This window comes from Salmo trutta, chromosome 18, assembly GCF_901001165.1.
Source record: "Salmo trutta chromosome 18, fSalTru1.1, whole genome shotgun sequence".
NCBI lineage: Eukaryota > Metazoa > Chordata > Actinopteri > Salmoniformes > Salmonidae > Salmo > Salmo trutta.
In genome coordinates this window covers 6,354,309-6,374,308 of record NC_042974.1, presented here as the reverse complement: position 1 = coordinate 6,374,308, position 20,000 = coordinate 6,354,309, and the positions used below count along the sequence as shown (strand labels likewise).

The 20,000-nt window shown below is 47.9% G+C and overlaps 1 protein-coding gene across 3 annotated transcripts in view; it reads right to left on the bottom strand.

Moving 5' to 3' along the window:
* Window positions 1-20,000, bottom strand: part of LOC115152793 (FERM domain-containing protein 6) — a 40,840-nt gene that overhangs the window by 14,019 nt on the left and 6,821 nt on the right. For all 3 annotated transcript variants that reach the window (XM_029697593.1, XM_029697595.1, XM_029697594.1), the window contains exons 2-4: window positions 10,725-10,947; window positions 10,399-10,489; window positions 2,560-2,639 (exon numbers count right to left, since the gene is read on the bottom strand). In XM_029697593.1, coding sequence (XP_029553453.1) covers window positions 2,560-2,639; window positions 10,399-10,489; window positions 10,725-10,805 — 252 coding nt within the window. In that variant the 5' untranslated portion in view covers window positions 10,806-10,947. The remainder of the gene's footprint in view (window positions 1-2,559; window positions 2,640-10,398; window positions 10,490-10,724; window positions 10,948-20,000) is intronic.

Sequence of the window (20,000 nt, the reverse complement as noted above, 5' to 3'; positions counted from 1 at the left end):
TGGTGAAACACCCCACAACCATGGTGAAACACCACACCCCACAACCATGGTGAAACACCCCACAACCATGGTGAAATACCACACCCCACAACCATGGTGAAATACCACACCCCACAACCATGGTGAAACACCCCACAACCATGGTGAAACACCCCACCCCACAACCATGGTGAAACACCCCACCCCACAACCATGGTGAAACACCCCACCCCACAACCATGGTGAAACACCACACCCCACAACCATGGTGAAATACCCCACAACCATGGTGAAACACCCCACCCCACAACCATGGTGAAATACCCACCCCACAACCATGGTGAAACACCACACCCCACAACCATGGTAAAACACCACACCCCACAACCATGGTGAAACACCACACCCCACAACCATGGTGAAACACCCCACCCCACCCCACAACCATGGTGAAACACCCCACAACCATGGTGAAACACCCCACTACCATGGTGAAACACCCCACAACCATGGTGAAACACCACACCACACCCCACAACCATGGTGAAACACTACAACCCCACAGCCATGGTGAAACACCACAACCTCACAACCATGGTGAAACACCCCACCCCACAACCATGGTGAAACACTACAACCCCACAACCATGGTGAAACACTGCAACCGCACAACCATGGTAAAACACCCCACCCCACAACCATGGTGAAACACTACAACCCCACAGCCATGGTGAAACACCCCACCCCACAACCATGGTGAAACACCCCACCCCACAACCATGGTGAAACACCCCACAACCATGGTGAAACACCACACCCCACAACCATGGTGAAACACCCCACAACCATGGTGAAATACCACACCCCACAACCATGGTGAAATACCACACCCCACAACCATGGTGAAACACCCCACAACCATGGTGAAACACCCCACAACCATGGTGAAACACCCCACCCCACAACCATGGTGAAACACCCCACCCCACAACCATGGTGAAACATCCCACCCCACAACCATGGTGAAACACCACACCCCACAACCATGGTGAAACACCCCACCCCACAACCATGGTGAAACACCCCACCCCACAACCATGGTGAAACACCACACCCCACAACCATGGTGAAATACCCCACCCCACAACCATGGTGAAACACCCCACCCCACAACCATGGTGAAACACCCCACCCCACAACCATGGTGAAACACCACACCCCACAACCATGGTGAAATACCCCACCCCACAACCATGGTGAAACACCCCACCCCACAACCATGGTGAAACACCACACCCCACAACCATGGTGAAACACCACACCCCACAACCATGGTAAAACACCCCACCCCACAACCATGGTGAAACACTACAACCCCACAGCCATGGTGAAACACCACAACCCCACAACCATGGTGAAACACCCCACCCCACAACCATGGTGAAACACTACAACCCCACAACCATGGTGAAACACTGCAACCGCACAACCATGGTGAAACACCCCACCCCACAACCATGGTGAAACACTACAACCCCACAGCCATGGTGAAACACCCCACCCCACAACCATGGTGAAACACCCCACAACCATGGTGAAACACCACACCCCACAACCATGGTGAAACACCCCACAACCATGGTGAAACACCCCACCCCACAACCATGGTGAAACACCCCACAACCATCCACAACCATGGTGAAACACCCCACCCCACAACCATGGTGAAACACCCCACCCCACAACCATGGTGAAACACCCCACCCCACAACCATGGTGAAATACCCCACAACCATGGTGAAACACCCCACCCCACAACCATGGTGAAACACCCCACCCCACAACCATGGTGAAACACCCCACAACCATGGTGAAACACCCCACCCCACAACCATGGTGAAATACCCCACCCCACAACCATGGTGAAATACCCCACCCCACAACCATGGTGAAACACCCCACCCCACAACCATGGTGAAACACCACACCCCACAACCATGGTGAAACACCACACCCCACAACCATGGTAAAACACCACACCCCACAACCATGGTGAAATACCACACCCCACAACCATGGTGAAACACCCCACAACCATGGTGAAACACCACACCCCACAACCATGGTGAAACACCCGACCCCACATCCATGGTGAAACACCACACCCCACAACCATGGTGAAATACCCCACAACCATGGTGAAATACCACATAACCATGGTGAAATACCCCACCCCACAACCATGGTGAAACACCCCACAACCATGGTGAAATACCCCACCCCACAACCATGGTGAAACAACAAAACCATGGTGAAACACAACACAGTGATGCAAGTGCTGGACATCTTTATAATAGAAGTCGGGACACAACACAACCATGGGTGAACGAATGGGCCTGGTAATACAATGTAAAGGCATAGCATGAACTATTTGTCATGTTAAGAACAATACACAGCTAGATACTATGTAGAGCAGTGGGCTGCAGTGAGCTGCTGGGTTAACCAGGGTGTGTTGTGATACATGCCAAAAACCATCCATGTTAGAATACATCAATAAGTACATTATTGGAGCCCTCTTACCTTCCCTGAATCTTGCTTCCATTCCTTAGGGAAATACTTGGTCAGCTTATCTTCCATGTCCAGAAAGATGTGCTCATTGTCTGAGGTAAAACAGGAAACAGGACACCCTCAGTCAAACAAAATAATAATTAACTCATGCGTAAAATCTTCCTAACAATGACATTAATTAGAGTAAAGAAAGAAAGAAAAAAAACACTTGTTCTTCCATTGGTGTGGTCAATGCAACCAGCAGGTAAACGACACAACTGTTGTGTTGACAGCTATGCTAATGCTAATATGCCTGTTGACAGCTATGCTAATGCTAATATGCCTGTTTGCTTACAGGCTCTGCTAGCATACCGGCTCTGGAAGAAAGTAACACTATTGACTGTTGGCTTGCTAGGCCTGCAGAGTCAACCGGACTACAAAAACCAAGGACATTTATGAAACGCTTATGTACTTCTTATGAAAGCGTTATGTATGCTTACGAATGTGTTATGAAGTACTTATTTACGTACCCTTCAAATGGAGTGGTAATAATGAATCATCTTGTATGTTTAATCCTCATTCTAATAGCTCTTTGTTCTTAAGGAATACAACAAAACAAAATAATGAAGTTTATCTCCTTTCATCACAAATGATCTCAATGTGTTTTCTTTCAACAGTTGGACTGATAAGATGGTTGCAGCTGTGAGGAAAGTGTATCAATGTGTTAGATACAAATCACCAGTCAAATATCCACTGGGGTTATAACATCCTGTCTCTGGTCCACCCCTGCTCCAACCTAACATGTTCCACTGGGGTTATATCATCCTGTCTCTGGTACACCCCTGCTCCAACCTAACATGTTCCACTGGGGTTATATTATCCTGTCTCTGGTACACCCCTGCTCCAACCTAACATGTTCCACTGGGGTTATAACATCCTGTCTCTGGTCCACCCCTGCTCCAACCTAACATGTTCCACTGGGGTTATATCATCCTGTCTCTGGTCCACCCCTGCTCCAACCTAACATGTTCCACTGGGGTTATAACATCCTGTCTCTGGTACACCCCTGCTCCAACCTAACATGTTCCACTGGGGTTATAACATCCTGTCTCTGGTACACCCCTGCTCCAACCTAACATGTTCCACTGGGGTTATATCATCCTGTCTCTGGTACACCCCTGCTCCAACCTAACATGTTCCACTGGGGTTATATCATTCTGTCTCTGGTCCACCCCTGCTCCAACCTAACATGTTCCACTGGGGTTATTACATCCTGTCTCTGGTCCACCCCTGCTCCAACCTAACATGTTCCACTGGGGTTATATCATCCTGTCTCTGGTCCACCCCTGCTCCAACCTAACATGTTCCACTGGGGTTATATTATCCTGTCTCTGGTACACCCCTGCTCCAACCTAACATGTTCCACTGGGGTTATATTATCCTGTCTCTGGTCCACCCCTGCTCCAACCTAACATGTTCCACTGGGGTTATATTATCCTGTCTCTGGTCCACCCCTGTTCCAACCTAACATGTTCCACTGGGGTTATAACATCCTGTCTCTGGTACACCCCTGCTCCAACCTAACATGTTCCACTGGGGTTATAGCATCCTGTCTCTGGTCCACCCCTGCTCCAACCTAACATGTTCCACTGGGGTTATAACATCCTGTCTCTGGTACACCCCTGCTCCAACCTAACATGTTCCACTGGGGTTATATCATCCTGTCTCTGGTACACCCCTGCTCCAACCTAACATGTTCCACTGGGGTTATAACATCCTGTCTCTGGTACACCCCTGCTCCAACCTAACATGTTCCACTGGGGTTATAACATCCTGTCTCTGGTACACCCCTGCTCCAACCTAACATGTTCCACTGGGGTTATAACATCCTGTCTCTGGTACACCCCTGCTCCAACCTAACATGTTCCACTGGGTTTATAGCATCCTGTCTCTGGTACACCCCTGCTCCAACCTAACATGTTCCACTGGGGTTATAACATCCTGTCTCTGGTACACCCCTGCTCCAACCTAACATGTTCCACTGGGGTTATAACATCCTGTCTCTGGTACACCCCTGCTCCAACCTAACATGTTCCACTGGGGTTATAACATCCTGTCTCTGGTACACCCCTGCTCCAACCTAACATGTTCCACTGGGTTTATAGCATCCTGTCTCTGGTACACCCCTGCTCCAACCTAACATGTTCCACTGGGGTTATAACATCCTGTCTCTGGTACAACCCCTGCTCCAACCTAACATGTTCCACTGGGGTTATAACATCCTGTCTCTGGTACACCCCTGCTCCAACCTAACATGTTCCACTGGGGTTATAGCATCCTGTCTCTGGTACACCCCTGCTCCAACCTAACATGTTCCACTGGGGTTATAACATCCTGTCTCTGGTACACCCCTGCTCCAACCTAACATGTTCCACTGGGGTTATAACATCCTGTCTCTGGTACACCCCTGCTCCAACCTAACATGTTCCACTGGGGTTATAACATCCTGTCTCTGGGACACCCCTGCTCCAACCTAACATGTTCCACTGGGGTTATAACATCCTGTCTCTGGTCCACCCCTGCTCCAACCTAACATGTTCCACTGGGGTTATATCATCCTGTCTCTGGTCCACCCCTGCTCCAACCTAACATGTTCCACTGGGGTTATATCATCCTGTCTCTGGTACACCCCTGCTCCAACCTAACATGTTCCACTGGGGTTATATCATCCTGTCTCTGGTACACCCCTGCTCCAACCTAACATGTTCCACTGGGGTTATAACATCCTGTCTCTGGGACACCCCTGCTCCAACCTAACATGTTCCATTACATCCATCTTATTCACCTCTGTCTTCACCTCATCCATAATGCCTTTATTTTTTTATACGATAAGTATTTTATTTCTGGCTCATCTCTTTCTGACCTCACCACATTCACCAGGCAGGCCACATGACTCACTCACTCCTCCATCCATCTCTCTTTTCATTAAAATCCCTATCTCATTCTCTGACTCAGTTTCTTTCACCTCTGCTCTCCTCCCTTTCCCTCGTTTGTTTTAACGAGACTCCCTGGCCAGTCACCACTCCTCCCCCCTACCTCTTCTTCACCCGCCCTTATCCTCCCTTTATCTCCATCTATCTATCCCTTCCTCCCATCCATCTATCTATCCCTCCCTCCATCTATCCCTTCATCCCTCCCTCCAGTGAAGAGGTGGAATGCAGGGCCACATTCCTGGCTTAATGAAGTTAATATTGTTGGAATCCCGGGCAGACCCAGACCAGAGAGGTGGAAGGCCCCCCCCACACCACCGCAGGCATGCAGGGACTCACACAAAAACAAAAGAGCTCTTGTTCAAGAGATGAGCCACACAAGATTACCAAGACATTTCAACATGGCAGAACAAAGAGAGAAAGACAGAGAACAGGAAGGAGAGTGAGAAAGAAAGAGACTGACATAACATTTGAATTGAGCTTGACCAAGTAATGCAGAAACACACAACAACATTCCCTTCTGATCGTATTCTGCCGTTACCCCGTTTCTGGAAACTAACCCAGTTGTTTAGTTCTATTATGTAAACAGACTGCTAGTAGAAGAACTCGAGGACTCGAGGACTGGGGTGTTTGTGACTGGGGTGTATGCGACTGGGGTGTATGCGACTGGGGTGTATGCGACTGGGGTGTATGCGACTGGGGTGTATGCGACTGGGGTGTATGCGACTGGGGTGTATGCGACTGGGGTGTATGCGACTGGGGTGTTTGTGACTGGGGTGTTTGTGACTGGGGTGTTTGTGACTGGGGTGTTTGTGACTGGGGTGTTTGTGACTGGGGTGTATGTGACCGGGGTGTATGTGACCGGGGTGTTTGTGACCGGGGTGTATGTGACTGGGGTGTATGTGACTGGGGTGTTTGTGACTGGGGTGTATGTGACTGGGGTGTTTGTGACTGGGGTGTATGTGACTGGGGTGTATGTGACTGGGGTGTTTGTGACTGGGCTGTATGTGACTGGGGTGTTTGTGACTGGGCTGTATGTGACTGGGGTGTTTGTGACTGGGGTGTATGCCTATGTGTTGTCTGTGGTGTGTACTACAGTGTGTGTGTAATGTGTGCATGCGTGTGTACTACAGTGTAGTGTGTGTGTACTACAGTATAGCGCGTGTGTGTGTACTACAATGTGTATGTAATGTATGCGTGTGTATACTACAGTGTGCGTACTACAGTGTGCATGTGTGTGTGTACTACAGTGTCCGTGTGTGTGTGTGTGTGTGTACTACAGTGTCCGTGTGTGTGTGTGTACTACAGTGTCCGTGTGTGTGTACTACAGTGTGTGTGTGTGTACTACAGTGTTTGCATGTGTGTACTACAGTGTCCGTGTGTACTACAGTGTCCGTGTGTGTGTTTGTGTACTACAGTGTAGTGCGTGTATACTACAGTGTAGTGCGTGTGTGTGTGTACGTGTGTGTGTGTGTACTACAGTGAGTGTGTGTGTGTACTACAGTGAGTGTGTGTGTGTACTACAGTGAGAGTGTGTGTGTACTACAGTGAGTGTGTGTGTACTACAGTGAGTGTGTGTGTTCTACAGTGAGTGTGTGTGTATACTACAGTGAGTGTACTACAGTGAGTGTGTGTGTACGTACTACAATAGTGTGTGTGTGTGTGTACTACAGTAGTGTGTGTGTATGTATTTCCTACAGTAGTGTGTATTTATTTCCTACAGTAGTGTGTGTGTGTATGTACTACAGTAGTGTGTGTGTATGTACTACAGTAGTGTATGTACTACAGTTGTGTGTGTGTATGTACTACAGTAGTGTATGTACTACAGTAGTGTGTGTATGTACTACAGTAGTGTGTGTGTGTATGTACTACAGTAGTGTGTGTACTACAGTAGTGTGTGTACTACAGTAGTGTGTGTGTGTTTGTACTACAGTAGTGTGTGTGTGTATGTACTACAGTAGTGTGTGTACTACAGTGTGTGTGTACATACTGGATTATGAATACAGTGAGCATGACATCAGCTCGTTGAAGTCTACTGTAACTATGTAATCAGAATATATTGTGACCCTATGAATGTCTGTTGTCTAATGCAGCAGAAACATTTATTTCAGGTTCAAAGACTCTGGAGTGGATTGGTGGGTGGGTGGGCAGGGTAAGGGGTGGGTGGGCAGGGTAAGGGGTGGGTGGGCAGGGTAAGGGGTGCGTGGGTGGGCAGGGTAAGGGGTGGGTAGGCAGGGTAAGGGGTGGGTGGGCAGGGTAAGGGGTGGGTAGGCAGGGTAAGGGGTGCGTGGTTGGGCAGGGTAAGGGGTGGGTGGGCAGGGTAAGGGGTGCGTGGGTGGGCAGGGTAAGGGGTGGGTGGTTGGGCAGGGTAAGGGGTGGGCGGTTGGGCAGGGTAAGGGGTGCGTGGTTGGGCAGGGTAAGGGGTGGGTGGGCAGGGTAAGGGGTGCGTGGTTGGGCAGGGTAAGGGGTGGGTGGGCAGGGTAAGGGGTGCGTGGGTGGGCAGGGTAAGGGGTGCGTGGTTGGGCAGGGTAAGGGGTGGGTGGGCAGGGTAAGGGGTGCGTGGTTGGGCAGGGTAAGGGGTGGGTGGGCAGGGTAAGGGGTGCGTGGGTGGGCAGGGTAAGGGGTGGGTAGGCAGGGTAAGGGGTGGGTGGGCAGGGTAAGGGGTGGGTAGGCAGGGTAAGGGGTGGGTAGGCAGGGTAAGGGGTACGTGGTTGGGCAGGGTAAGGGGTGGGCGGTTGGGCAGGGTAAGGGGTGCGTGGTTGGGCAGGGTAAGGGGTGGGTGGGCAGGGTAAGGGGTGCGTGGGTGGGCAGGGTAAGGGGTGCGTGGGTGGGCAGGGTAAGGGGTGCGTGGTTGGGCAGGGTAAGGGGTGCGTGGTTGGGCAGGGTAAGGGGTGCGTGGTTGGGCAGGGTAAGGGGTACGTGGTTGGGCAGGGTAAGGGGTGCGTGGTTGGGCAGGGTAAGGGGTGCGTGGTTGGGCAGGGCAAGGGGTGCGTGGTTGGGCAGGGCAAGGGGTGCGTGGTTGGGCAGGGCAAGGGGTGCGTGGTTGGGCAGGGTAAGGGGTGCGTGGTTGGGCAGGGCAAGGGGTGCGTGGTTGGGCAGGGCAAGGGGTGCGTGGTTGGGCAGGGTAGGGGGTGCGTGGTTGGGCAGGGTAAGGGGTACGTGGTTGGGCAGGGTAAGGGGTGCGTGGTTGGGCAGGGTAGGGGGTGCGTGGTTGGGCAGGGTAAGGGGTACGTGGTTGGGCAGGGTAAGGGGTGCGTGGTTGGGCAGGGTAGGGGGTGCGTGGTTGGGCAGGGTAAGGGGTGCGTGGTTGGGCAGGGTAAGGGGTGGGCGGTTGGGCAGGGTAAGGGGTGCGTGGTTGGGCAGGGTAAGGGGTGGGCGGTTGGGCAGGGTAAGGGGTGCGTGGTTGGGCAGGGTAAGGGGTGGGTAGGCAGGGTAAGGGGTGCGTGGGTGGGCAGGGTAAGGGGTGCGTAGTTGGGCAGGGTAAGGGGTGCGTGGTTGGGCAGGGTAAGGGGTGCGTGGGTGGGCAGGGTATGGGGTACGTGGTTGGGCAGGGTAAGGGGTACGTGGTTGGGCAGGGTAGGGGGTGCGTGGTTGGGCAGGGTAAGGGGTGCGTGGGTGGGCAGGGTATGGGGTACGTGGTTGGGCAGGGTAAGGGGTACGTGGTTGGGCAGGGTAGGGGGTGCGTGGTTGGGCAGGGTAAGGGGTGCGTGGTTGGGCAGGGTAAGGGGTGGGTGGTTGGGCAGGGTAAGGGGTACGTGGTTGGGCAGGGTAAGGGGTGCGTGGTTGGGCAGGGTAAGGGGGTGCGTGGTTGGGCAGGGTAAGGGGTGCGTGGTTGGGCAGGGTAAGGGGTGGGTAGGCAGGGTAAGGGGTGCGTGGTTGGGCAGGGTAAGGGGTGCGTGGTTGGGCAGGGTAAGGGGTGGGTAGGCAGGGTAAGGGGTACGTGGTTGGGCAGGGTAAGGGGTGCGTGGTTGGGCAGGGTAAGGGGTACGTGGTTGGGCAGGGTAAGGGGTGGGTAGGCAGGGTAAGGGGTGCGTGGGTGGGCAGGGTAAGGGGTGCGTGGGTAGGCAGGGTAAGGGGTGGGTAGGCAGGGTAAGGGGTGCGTGGTTGGGCAGGGTAAGGGGTGCGTGGTTGGGCAGGGTAAGGGGTGGGTAGGCAGGGTAAGGGGTGCGTGGTTGGGCAGGGTAGGGGGTGCGTGGTTGGACAGGGTAAGGGGTGCGTGGTTGGGCAGGGTAAGGGGTACGTGGTTGGGCAGGGTAAGGGGTGCGTGGTTGGGCAGGGTAAGGGGTGCGTGGTTGGGCAGGGTAGGGGGTGCGTGGTTGGACAGGGTAAGGGGTACGTGGTTGGGCAGGGTAAGGGGTGCGTGGTTGGGCAGGGTAGGGGGTGCGTGGTTGGGCAGGGTAAGGGGTGCGTGGTTGGGCAGGGTAAGGGGTGGGTGGTTGGGCAGGGTAAGGGGTGGGTAGGCAGGGTAAGGGGTGCGTGGTTGGGCAGGGTAAGGGGTGCGTGGGTGGGCAGGGTAAGGGGTACGTGGGTGGGCAGGGTAAGGGGTGCGTGGGTGGGCAGGGTAAGGGGTGCGTGGTTGGGCAGGGTAAGGGTGCGTGGGTGGGCAGGGTAAGGGGTGGGTAGGCAGGGTAAGGGGTGGGCGGTTGGGCAGGGTAAGGGGTGCGCGGTTGGGCAGGGTAGGTCTCAGAGGCCTGGGTCCACATTCATAAAGCGTCTCAGGAGGAGTGCTGATCTAGGATCAGGTCCCCCCCGTCCATATAATCTCATTTACTATGATGTATAATGTAAACTGATCTCAGAAAATCAGTCCTACTACGAGACACTTTCTGAATATGTGTCCTGGGTTAGGGCTGGTTTGGCCTGTGTAGACGCTACAACTTACCCTTCACCACTGTCAGGCCAAAGAAGTGCAGCTCTTTTATTCCAAGGAGCTCAGACACCTGACTGAACACATCCTGCCCTGTGGACTTGACCTGAGAGGAGAGAGAAGACTGTTATAAACAGGGTAACAGGCTGACAGTTTTAGAAACAGAAAAACACACGTACAACTCCATACATTTTATAGTACGGGACTAGAAATACTCTTGATACATTTTACTGGCCCAGGACTGAAACCTTCCATTGAAAAGCCGTCCATTGAAACCCCCCTGGCTGACTCATGGAATACCTACAGAATCAACAGGAGGAGTCATAATGGGACGTGCTCACCCCCACAGTGATGTCCAGCTGTTCTTTATTAGGGAGCAGAACACACAGGGTTCTCTCCTGCTTGGTGGTGGAGACAGACATGGTGTCTGCAAGAAGTATCCTCTCCTGTCACTCCTTCAGTTTAGAACCTCTTCAGTCTCTGTCTCTCTTCTCTCCAACGATCTCCCCACTCCTTCACTTCTTCTTCCTGGTTAGGGGGAATGTGTCGTTCATTTTCTGCTGTCTAAAAAAACAAAGAGACAGAGAGTCGTGTTTGAGCCATAAAAGCTTTAAAGACGTTGTAGATGTAACACCAGGCATAACATAGCAATAACAGAGAATATCATGGTTATAACAATGAATAGCATGGTTATAACAGTGAATAGCATGGTTATAAACATTAAACATTGGACACAGAGTAGCGCTGAAGAAAACAGATGTATAGATTTCCTTTTTCAACAGGATCACATTTTGGGCTCCTGCTGTATCACAACCGGCCGTGATTGGGATTCCCATAGGCCGGCACACAACTGGCCCAGCGTCGTCCGGGTTAGGGTTGGCCGGGGTAGGCCGTCATTGTAAATAAGAATTTGTTCTTAACTGACTTGCCTAGTTAAATAAAGGTTATATAAATATACATATATAAAAGTGTTTGATCGCTTTCAAACATCAGTCTAACCACAAAGGTCACTTGTATTTCCATCTACTTTGTTGTTGATATTTTTTGGGATTGACTCAAAAAGGTATTCACTCAATCAGCCTAAAAGAAAAGGCCAATCCGCTATCCAGAGGAGAATAAACAGCATGGTGAGACTGGTGCATTCCTCCTCCATCACCATTATCTGGTCAAGTCCACACGGCTGGTCCCTGCTCTCTGGTGCCTGCTCTCTGGTGTAGAGGTCGACCGATTAATCGGAATGGCCGATTAATTAGGGCCGATTTCAAGTTTTCATAACAATCGGTATTTTTGGCCACCGATTTGCCGTTATATATATATATATATATATTTATTTATTTTCACACCTTTATTTAACTAGGGAAGTCAGATTAAGAACACATTCTTATTTACAATGACGGCCTAGAAACGGGGGTTAACTGCCTTGTTCAGGGGGGGATTCGTTTTTGCAACCTTCGGTTACCAGTCCAACGCTCTAACCACCTGCCTTACATTGCACTCCACAAGGATTAACAGGCTGACTACCTGTTACGCGAGGGCAGCAAGAAGCAAAGGTAAGTTGCTAGCTATCATTAGCCTTATAAAAACTATCAATCTTAACATAATCACTAGTTAAACTAGTAATATCATCAACCATGTGTAGTTATCTAACGTGTCCTGCGTTGCATATAATCGATGCAGTGCTGTTAATTTTTATTGAATCACAGCCTACTTCGACAAACGGGTGTTGATTTAACAAGCGCATTTGCGAAAAAAGTACTGTCGTTGCACCAATGTACCTAACCATAAACATCAATGCCTAACAGGAATATTTAGACTTAGCCACCCGTTAGATAAAATACGGAACGGTTCCGTATGTCACTGAAAGAAAAAAACGTTTGTTTTCGAGATGATAGTTTCCGGATTCGACCATATTAATGACCTAAGGCTAGTATTTCTGTGTGTTTATTATATTATAATTAAGTCTATGATTTGATAGAGCAGTCTGATTGAGAGGTGGTAGGCAGCAGCAGGCTCGTAAGCATTCATTCAAACAGCCCTTCGCTGTGCTTCAAGCATTGCGCTGTTTATGACTTCAACCTGGGTGGGTATAATTTGTGGAACATTCCAACAGGAATCTATTCCAAAAACGTCGTAAATAACAAGGTTTCCAAAAAACAACGCATACAAAGTTGTATAGCGGCAGAATAAGATACCGGGTAGGGAGTGGTCTATTTCATTGCGTTTTTCACTCATCACGTTTATTCCGAAAAATGTCTGTCCTCACATGTCTGGTTGCCTATGGACAAACATTAAGAATAAGCTACGTGGTGAGTTGATGCCTATTCGGCAGCTAGTTAGCTAGGTTTGTATGCGTTGCTACTTTGTATGCGTTGTTGGTTGGCAACCTTTTACTTTACGTTTTTTGGAACAGATTCCTGTTGGAACGTTCTACAAATTATACCCACCCCTTCAAGCCTGTCAACTCCCAAGATGAGGCTGGTGTAACCGATGTGAAATGGCTAGCTAGTTAGCGGGGTGCGCGCTAATAGCGTTTCAAACATCACTCGCTCTGAGACTTGGAGTAGTTGTTCCCCTTGCTCTACATGGGTAACGCTGCTTCGAGGGTGGCTGTTGTCGATGTGTTCCTGGTTCGAGCCCAGGTAGGAGCGAGGAGAGGGACGGAAGCTATACTGTTACACTGGCAATACTAAAGTGCTTATAAGAACATCCAATAGTCAAAGGTATATGAAATACAAATCGTATAGAGAGAAATAGTCCTATAATTCCTATAACTACAACCTAAAACTTCTTACCTGGGAATATTGAAGACTCATGTTAAAAGGAACCACCAGCTTTCATATGTTCTCATGTTCTGAGCAAGGAACTTAAACGTTAGCTTTCTTACATGGTACATATTGCACTTTTACTTTCTTCTCCAACACTTTGTTTTGCATTATTTAAACCAAATTGAACATGTTTCATTATTTATTTGAGGCCAAATTGATTTTATTGATGTATTATATTAAGTTAAAATAAAAGTGTTCATTCAGTATTGTTGTAATTGTCATTATTACAAAAAATATATATAATAATAATCGTCCGATTAATCGGTATCGGGGTTTTTGGCCCTCCAATAGTCGGTATCGGTATCGGCGTTGAAAAATCATAATCGGTCGGCCTGCTCTCTGGTGCCTGCTCTCTGGTGCCTGCTTTCTGGTGCCTGCTTTCTGGTGCCTGGTGCCTGCTCTCTGGTGCCTGCTCTCTGGTGCCTGCTCTCTGGTGCCTGCTCTCTGGTGCCTGCTCTCTGGTGCCTGCCTGAAGGAGCTATCAACTGGAACGGGCCTCAAGAGATAAGAGTCTTGGTGCCTGGAGCCGGTTGTCTGGTTAAAGCAGCCGGCCTCAGCAGGCGGTTGTCTGGTTAAAGCAGCCGGTTGTGTAGTTAAAGCAGCCGGTTGTGTAGTTAAAGCAGCCGGTTGTGTAGTTAAAGCAGCCGGCCTCAGCAGCTGGTTGGATGCCTAGGCCTACGTCATACTATCAAATCCCAGTCCCACCGTTCTTCTTCCTATACTAAACCATATCTACAGCCCCTCAATCTGCCTCCCATTCATTCATGTCAATCCCTTTTGATACACAAATACGAAAGGAGTGAAAATTCCCATGTGAAACCACACAGGGCCTTTCCTCCCCAGGTCTGGCCCAGGACATCATTCATCTGATGAATTGACTTGGAGAGATCAGGCTCTTTGTTAATCAGCGGTGGATTGTACCAGTCAGGGATTTGGGTCGGTTGGGGGCAGAGGGGCAACCCCAAAACACGGCCTTCCCACTGATCATGTTCTGTTGCCAAGATGCTCGAGGGAAGGCAAATGAAACCTGAAAACATTTTAAAGCTGTTCACCGAAAACAAGTGGCTAGTGGCTACTAAACTAACAATCCAAAAAACAACAACTTCCTCTGTGATCCTAAAAGGGCAAACCTCTGCTGTGGTCTGTTCTGTTCAAACATGATGCAACACGTTACCCACCTCCTGCATTTAGAAAGGTGGCTTGGTGTTAAACCCACACCGTCATGACATGATTCAACACGTTACCCACCTCCTGCATTTAGAAAGGTGGCTTGGTGTTAAACCCACACCGTCATGACATGATTCAACATGTTACCCACCTCCTGCATTTAGAAAGGTGGCTTGGTGTTAAACCCACACCGTCATGACATGATTCAACATGTTACCCACCTCCTGCATTTAGAAAGGTGGCTTGGTGTTAAACCCACACCGTCATGACATGATTCAACATGTTACCCACCTCCTGCATTTAGAAAAGTGGCTTGGTGTTAAACCCACACCGTCATGACATGATTCAACATGTTACCCACCTCCTGCATTTAGAAAGGTGGCTTGGTGTTAAACCCACACCGTCATGACATGATTCAACATGTTACCCACCTCCTGCATTTAGAAAGGTGGCTTGGTGTTAAACCCACACCGTCATGACATGATTCAACATGTTACCCACCTCCTGCATTTAGAAAGGTGGCTTGGTGTTAAACCCACACCGTCATGACATGATTCAACATGTTACCCACCTCCTGCATTTAGAAAGGTGGCTTGGTGTTAAACCCACACCGTCATGACATGATTCAACATGTTACCCACCTCCTGCATTTAGAAAGGTGGCTTGGTGTTAAACCCACACCGTCATGACATGATTCAACATGTTACCCACCTCCTGCATTTAGAAAAGTGGCTTGGTGTTAAACCCACACCGTCATGACATGATTCAACATGTTACCCACCTCCTGCATTTAGAAAAGTGGCTTGGTGTTAAACCCACACCGTCATGACATGATTCAACATGTTACCCACCTCCTGCATTTAGAAAGGTGGCTTGGTGTTAAACCCACACCGTCATGACATGATTCAACATGTTACCCACCTCCTGCATTTAGAAAAGTGGCTTGATGTTAAACCCACACCGTCATGACATGATTCAACATGTTACCTACCTCCTGCATTTAGAAAAGTGGCTTGGTGTTAAACCCACACCGTCATGACGATTCAACATGTTACCCACCTCCTGCATTTAGAAAAGTGGCTTGGTGTTAAACCCACACCGTCATGACATGATTCAACACGTTACCCACCTCCTGCATTTAGAAAAGTGGCTTGGTGTTAAACCCACACCGTCATGACATGATTCAACACGTTACCCACCTCCTGCATTTAGAAAAGTGGCTTGATGTTAAACCCACACCGTCATGACATGATTCAACATGTTACCCACCTCCTGCATTTAGAAAAGTGGCTTGGTGTTAAACCCACACCGTCATGACATGATTCAACACGTTACCCACCTCCTGCATTTAGAAAAGTGGCTTGGTGTTAAACCCACACCGTCATGACATGATTCAACACGTTACCCACCTCCTGCATTTAGAAAAGTGGCTTGATGTTAAACCCACACCGTCATGACATGATTCAACATGTTTTTTAAAAAGTGCATCACACCTGTTATGATATTCACTCTGTTATTATTCCCCCTAACTGATACTCGCCCATGGGGACATGAGATTATGATCAGACTTCAAGTAGTATTGGTTCCATTCTGCCAGTCTAATGTATTTCAAAGAAAACACGAGGTACTTTACTAAGTGTGTGTTTACGTCATCCAAGGAGGAGGAACAATAAAATCAGTCCTTTATAAACGTTATTGCACTTACTCACCTCCAAGAATTAAAGTCCAATCTGAAGGTGTGTGTGTGTGTGTGTGTGTGTGTGTGTGTGTGTGTGTGTGTGTGTGTGTGTGTGTGTGTGTGTGTGTGTGTGTGTGTGTGTGTGTGTGTGTGTAAGAGATAACTCCTGAGAGGTACTCTGGACAGCATGTTCAAACAAAGTCTCACACCTGCCACTCAGAAGAACAGCAAACAATTCAGCAGCAAAGCAAAACCTGAAAAGCCAGCCTTGTTCTGAGACATTTGACTGTGAAGTCATACTATCCCCCAGGGCCCAGGCAAAACTCTGATTAAAACCTCTCTACGGTCCTAGACTATACAGGAACCTGTGTTCAGGAACCTGTGTTCAGGAACCTGTGTTCAGGAACCTGTGTTCAGGCAGCCCCCATTACTGTGTGAACATCCCTTGTTTGGAACTTCCTTATGATTTTGTTGTTGTTGGCATTTTGCTTCTAGTTGTTTTTGAATAATCATGTACTGCCTACCTCACAGTAGGCAAAACCTTTTCAAATGTCCGTTTTCATCTCTCTGTAAAACCCTGATGAAGGTGAGGTCCACTGGCCAAAACATTGGTGTGAGAAGCATCCAAGTATTAGAGAATGCTGTGTCTCAACTGGTGACGGGCACAACAAGCACCTAAGACAATGTCAGATGGGGTCTAAGCTACAACACAGGTGAAAACGAGACATCTGAGATGATCTAAAATCACATAACCACATTTTTTTAAAGAAATAATCAAATAGTTTGACAACCCTCCCTGTTTGTAAGCTTTGAAATGATATCAAACAAACGTTTATCTTTTTCATTGTAGAAGACATGGATGTCTCATGGTAGGGCAGGGTATGCAAAATGGGTCACGTTTGAGCACCTCTATCTCCTAAATGTTTCCAGCACTTTCTGACCACTTCTACCACGGGCAAACCTGTTTGGAAGGATTTGTTCAAATCTAAAAGGAGTGTAGTCAAAAAGTGAGTGAATTCACATGGAATGACCCAGTAACAAAAGGTCTGAAAAGCCAATGACAGACACAAGAGCACACCTTCAGAGACAGTAGTTGACCATCTTACTCACGCATCAAAACAGTGTGGCAGAGGTGAGTTGGAAAGAAAAAGCCTGACTGACGTTGAGTACAGCGTTGGTTTTACCAGGTGTCCAGGAATGTGAGTTATGCATAAGACAAACGTGAGTTTACACTTAGAATTGTATAAGCGTTAATTCCTTAGACTAGACGGTTCAATCCTTCGTCACAGTTTCTGTTGACAAAGGGAACTTTGGCCCAATGGTTTTGAATAGATAGATGAATAGATGAAGAACGCCATGAATGGACTGTGGTGAGTCCTTGCACTTGAGTCCTTGCATTCATAGCTATGCATTTTTGAGTGGTTACATTTCTCCAGCCCCATCCCACAGCTGTACCAAAAAAGTGGTGGTGGAATCCCAGATTTCCCCTTTAAAATGTGGAGCAGTAAGATTGGAACTGACTGGTGTCAAGAAGACTTAAAGTAGATACACTACATATTGTGTGTCTGATAGGCTTGACAACACACAGACAGTATTCATACCCCTTGACTTATTCCACATTTTGTTGTGTTACAGCCTGAATTCAAAATGGATTACATCTATGTTTTCCCCTCACCCATCTACACACAATATCCTATAATAAACACGAAATACAGAAATATCTCTTAAGTCAACAGCTGAGAGTCTTTTTGGGTAAGTTTTTGGGTAAGATATTTCTAAGTTCATTTCTTTGCCTCATCTTTTGCAGTTTAACTTTAGTGCCTTATTGACTGATGTTGAGCACATTTAGGTTAGTATTAGTATTGTGGAGTATTGTAGAGTAACTACAATGTTGTTGATCCATCTTCAGTTCTCATATCACAACCATTAAAACTGTTTTAAATCCCCATTGGCCTCATAGTGAAATCCCTGAGCAGTTTCATTCCACTCCGGCAACAGAGTTAGGAAGGAAACCTGCATCTGTGTAGTGACTGGGTGTATTGATACACCATCCAAAGTGTAGCAACTGGGTGTATTGATACACCATCCAAAGTGTAGTTAATAACCACATGTAGTGACTGGGTGTATTGATACACTATCTAAAGTGTAGTTAATAACCACATGTAGTGACTGGGTGTATTGATACACCATCCAAAGTGTAGTTAATAACCACATGTAGCGACTGGGTGTATTGATACACCATCCAAAGTGTAGTTAATAACCACATGTAGTGACTGGGTGTATTGATACACCATCTAAAGTGTAGTTAATAACCACATGTAGTGACTGGGTGTATTGATACACCATCTAAAGTGTAGTTAATAACCACATGTAGCGACTGGGTGTATTGATACACCATCCAAAGTGTAGTTAATAACCACATGTAGCGACTGGGTGTATTGATACACCATCCAAAGTGTAGTTAATAACCACATGTAGCGACTGGGTGTATTGATACACCATCCAAAGTGTAGTTAATAACCACATGTAGCGACTGGGTGTATTGATACACCATCCAAAGTGTAGTTAATAACCACATATAGCGACTGGGTGTATTGATACACCATCCCAAGTGTAGTTAATAACCACATGTAGCGACTGGGTGTATTGATACACCATCCAAAGTGTAGGTAATAACCACATGTAGTGACTGGGTGTATTGATACACCATCTAAAGTGTAGTTAATAACCACATGTAGTGACTGGGTGTATTGATACACCATCTAAAGTGTAGTTAATAACCACATGTAGTGACTGGGTGTATTGATACACCATCTAAAGTGTAGTTAATAACCACATGTAGTGACTGGGTGTATTGATACACCATCCAAAGTGTAGTTAATAACCACATGTAGCGACTGGGTGTATTGATACACCATCTAAAGTGTAGTTAATAACCACATGTAGCGACTGGGTGTATTGATACACCATCTAAAGTGTAGTTAATAACCACATGTAGTGACTGGGTGTATTGATACACCATCTAAAGTGTAGTTAATAACCACATGTAGCGACTGGGTGTATTGATACACCATCCAAAGTGTAGTTAATAACCACATGTAGTGACTGGGTGTATTGATACACCATCTAAAGTGTAGTTAATAACCACATGTAGTGACTGGGTGTATTGATACACCATCTAAAGTGTAGTTAATAACCACATGTAGTGACTGGGTGTATTGATACACCATCTAAAGTGTAGTTAATAACCACATGTAGTGACTGGGTGTATTGATACACCATCTAAAGCAGGGGTGTCAAACTCATTTTAGCTCAGGGGCCACATGGAGGAAAATCTATTCCCAAGTGGGCCGGACCGGTAAAATCATGGTATATATAACTTAAAAACAACAACTTCAGATTGTTTTCTTTGTTTTAATACGATCAACATAAAGCTGGAGCCTGAGGACAGTGTGTCCACAATAGTACAAGCACAACATCACTATTAATCATAAAACACCTCAAGTTTATTTGAAAATTCTAAAGAAAAAGAACACACAAACACACAATGCCTCAGTGATTCACAGAAGTATATCACAGATCACAGAACTATATCAGGGTGTCTCATGCAGCACTTTAAGTGGGGTTGCATAGTTTAGTTGACTCCTGATACCTGGCATCTTTTAGCTTTCACCAGCGCATCAATATCAGGCGTCACATCCTGAGTGGCAGCCAACTTCAGGATGTGATTCAAGTGCTTGTGCGTGAGCCTTGAGCACAGCTTTGTTTTATTTATGCTCATTACAGAGAAAACTTGCTCACAAAGATATGTGGTTCCAAACATGCACAACAGTTTTGCAGCGAGGGCTGTCAAGTTGGGGTAACCTGGCAAGAGATTCTGATAAAATGTGTCCAAGCCAGCTGCGGCAAATTTGCCCTTCATATCCGAGTCACACTGCAAGTCTATT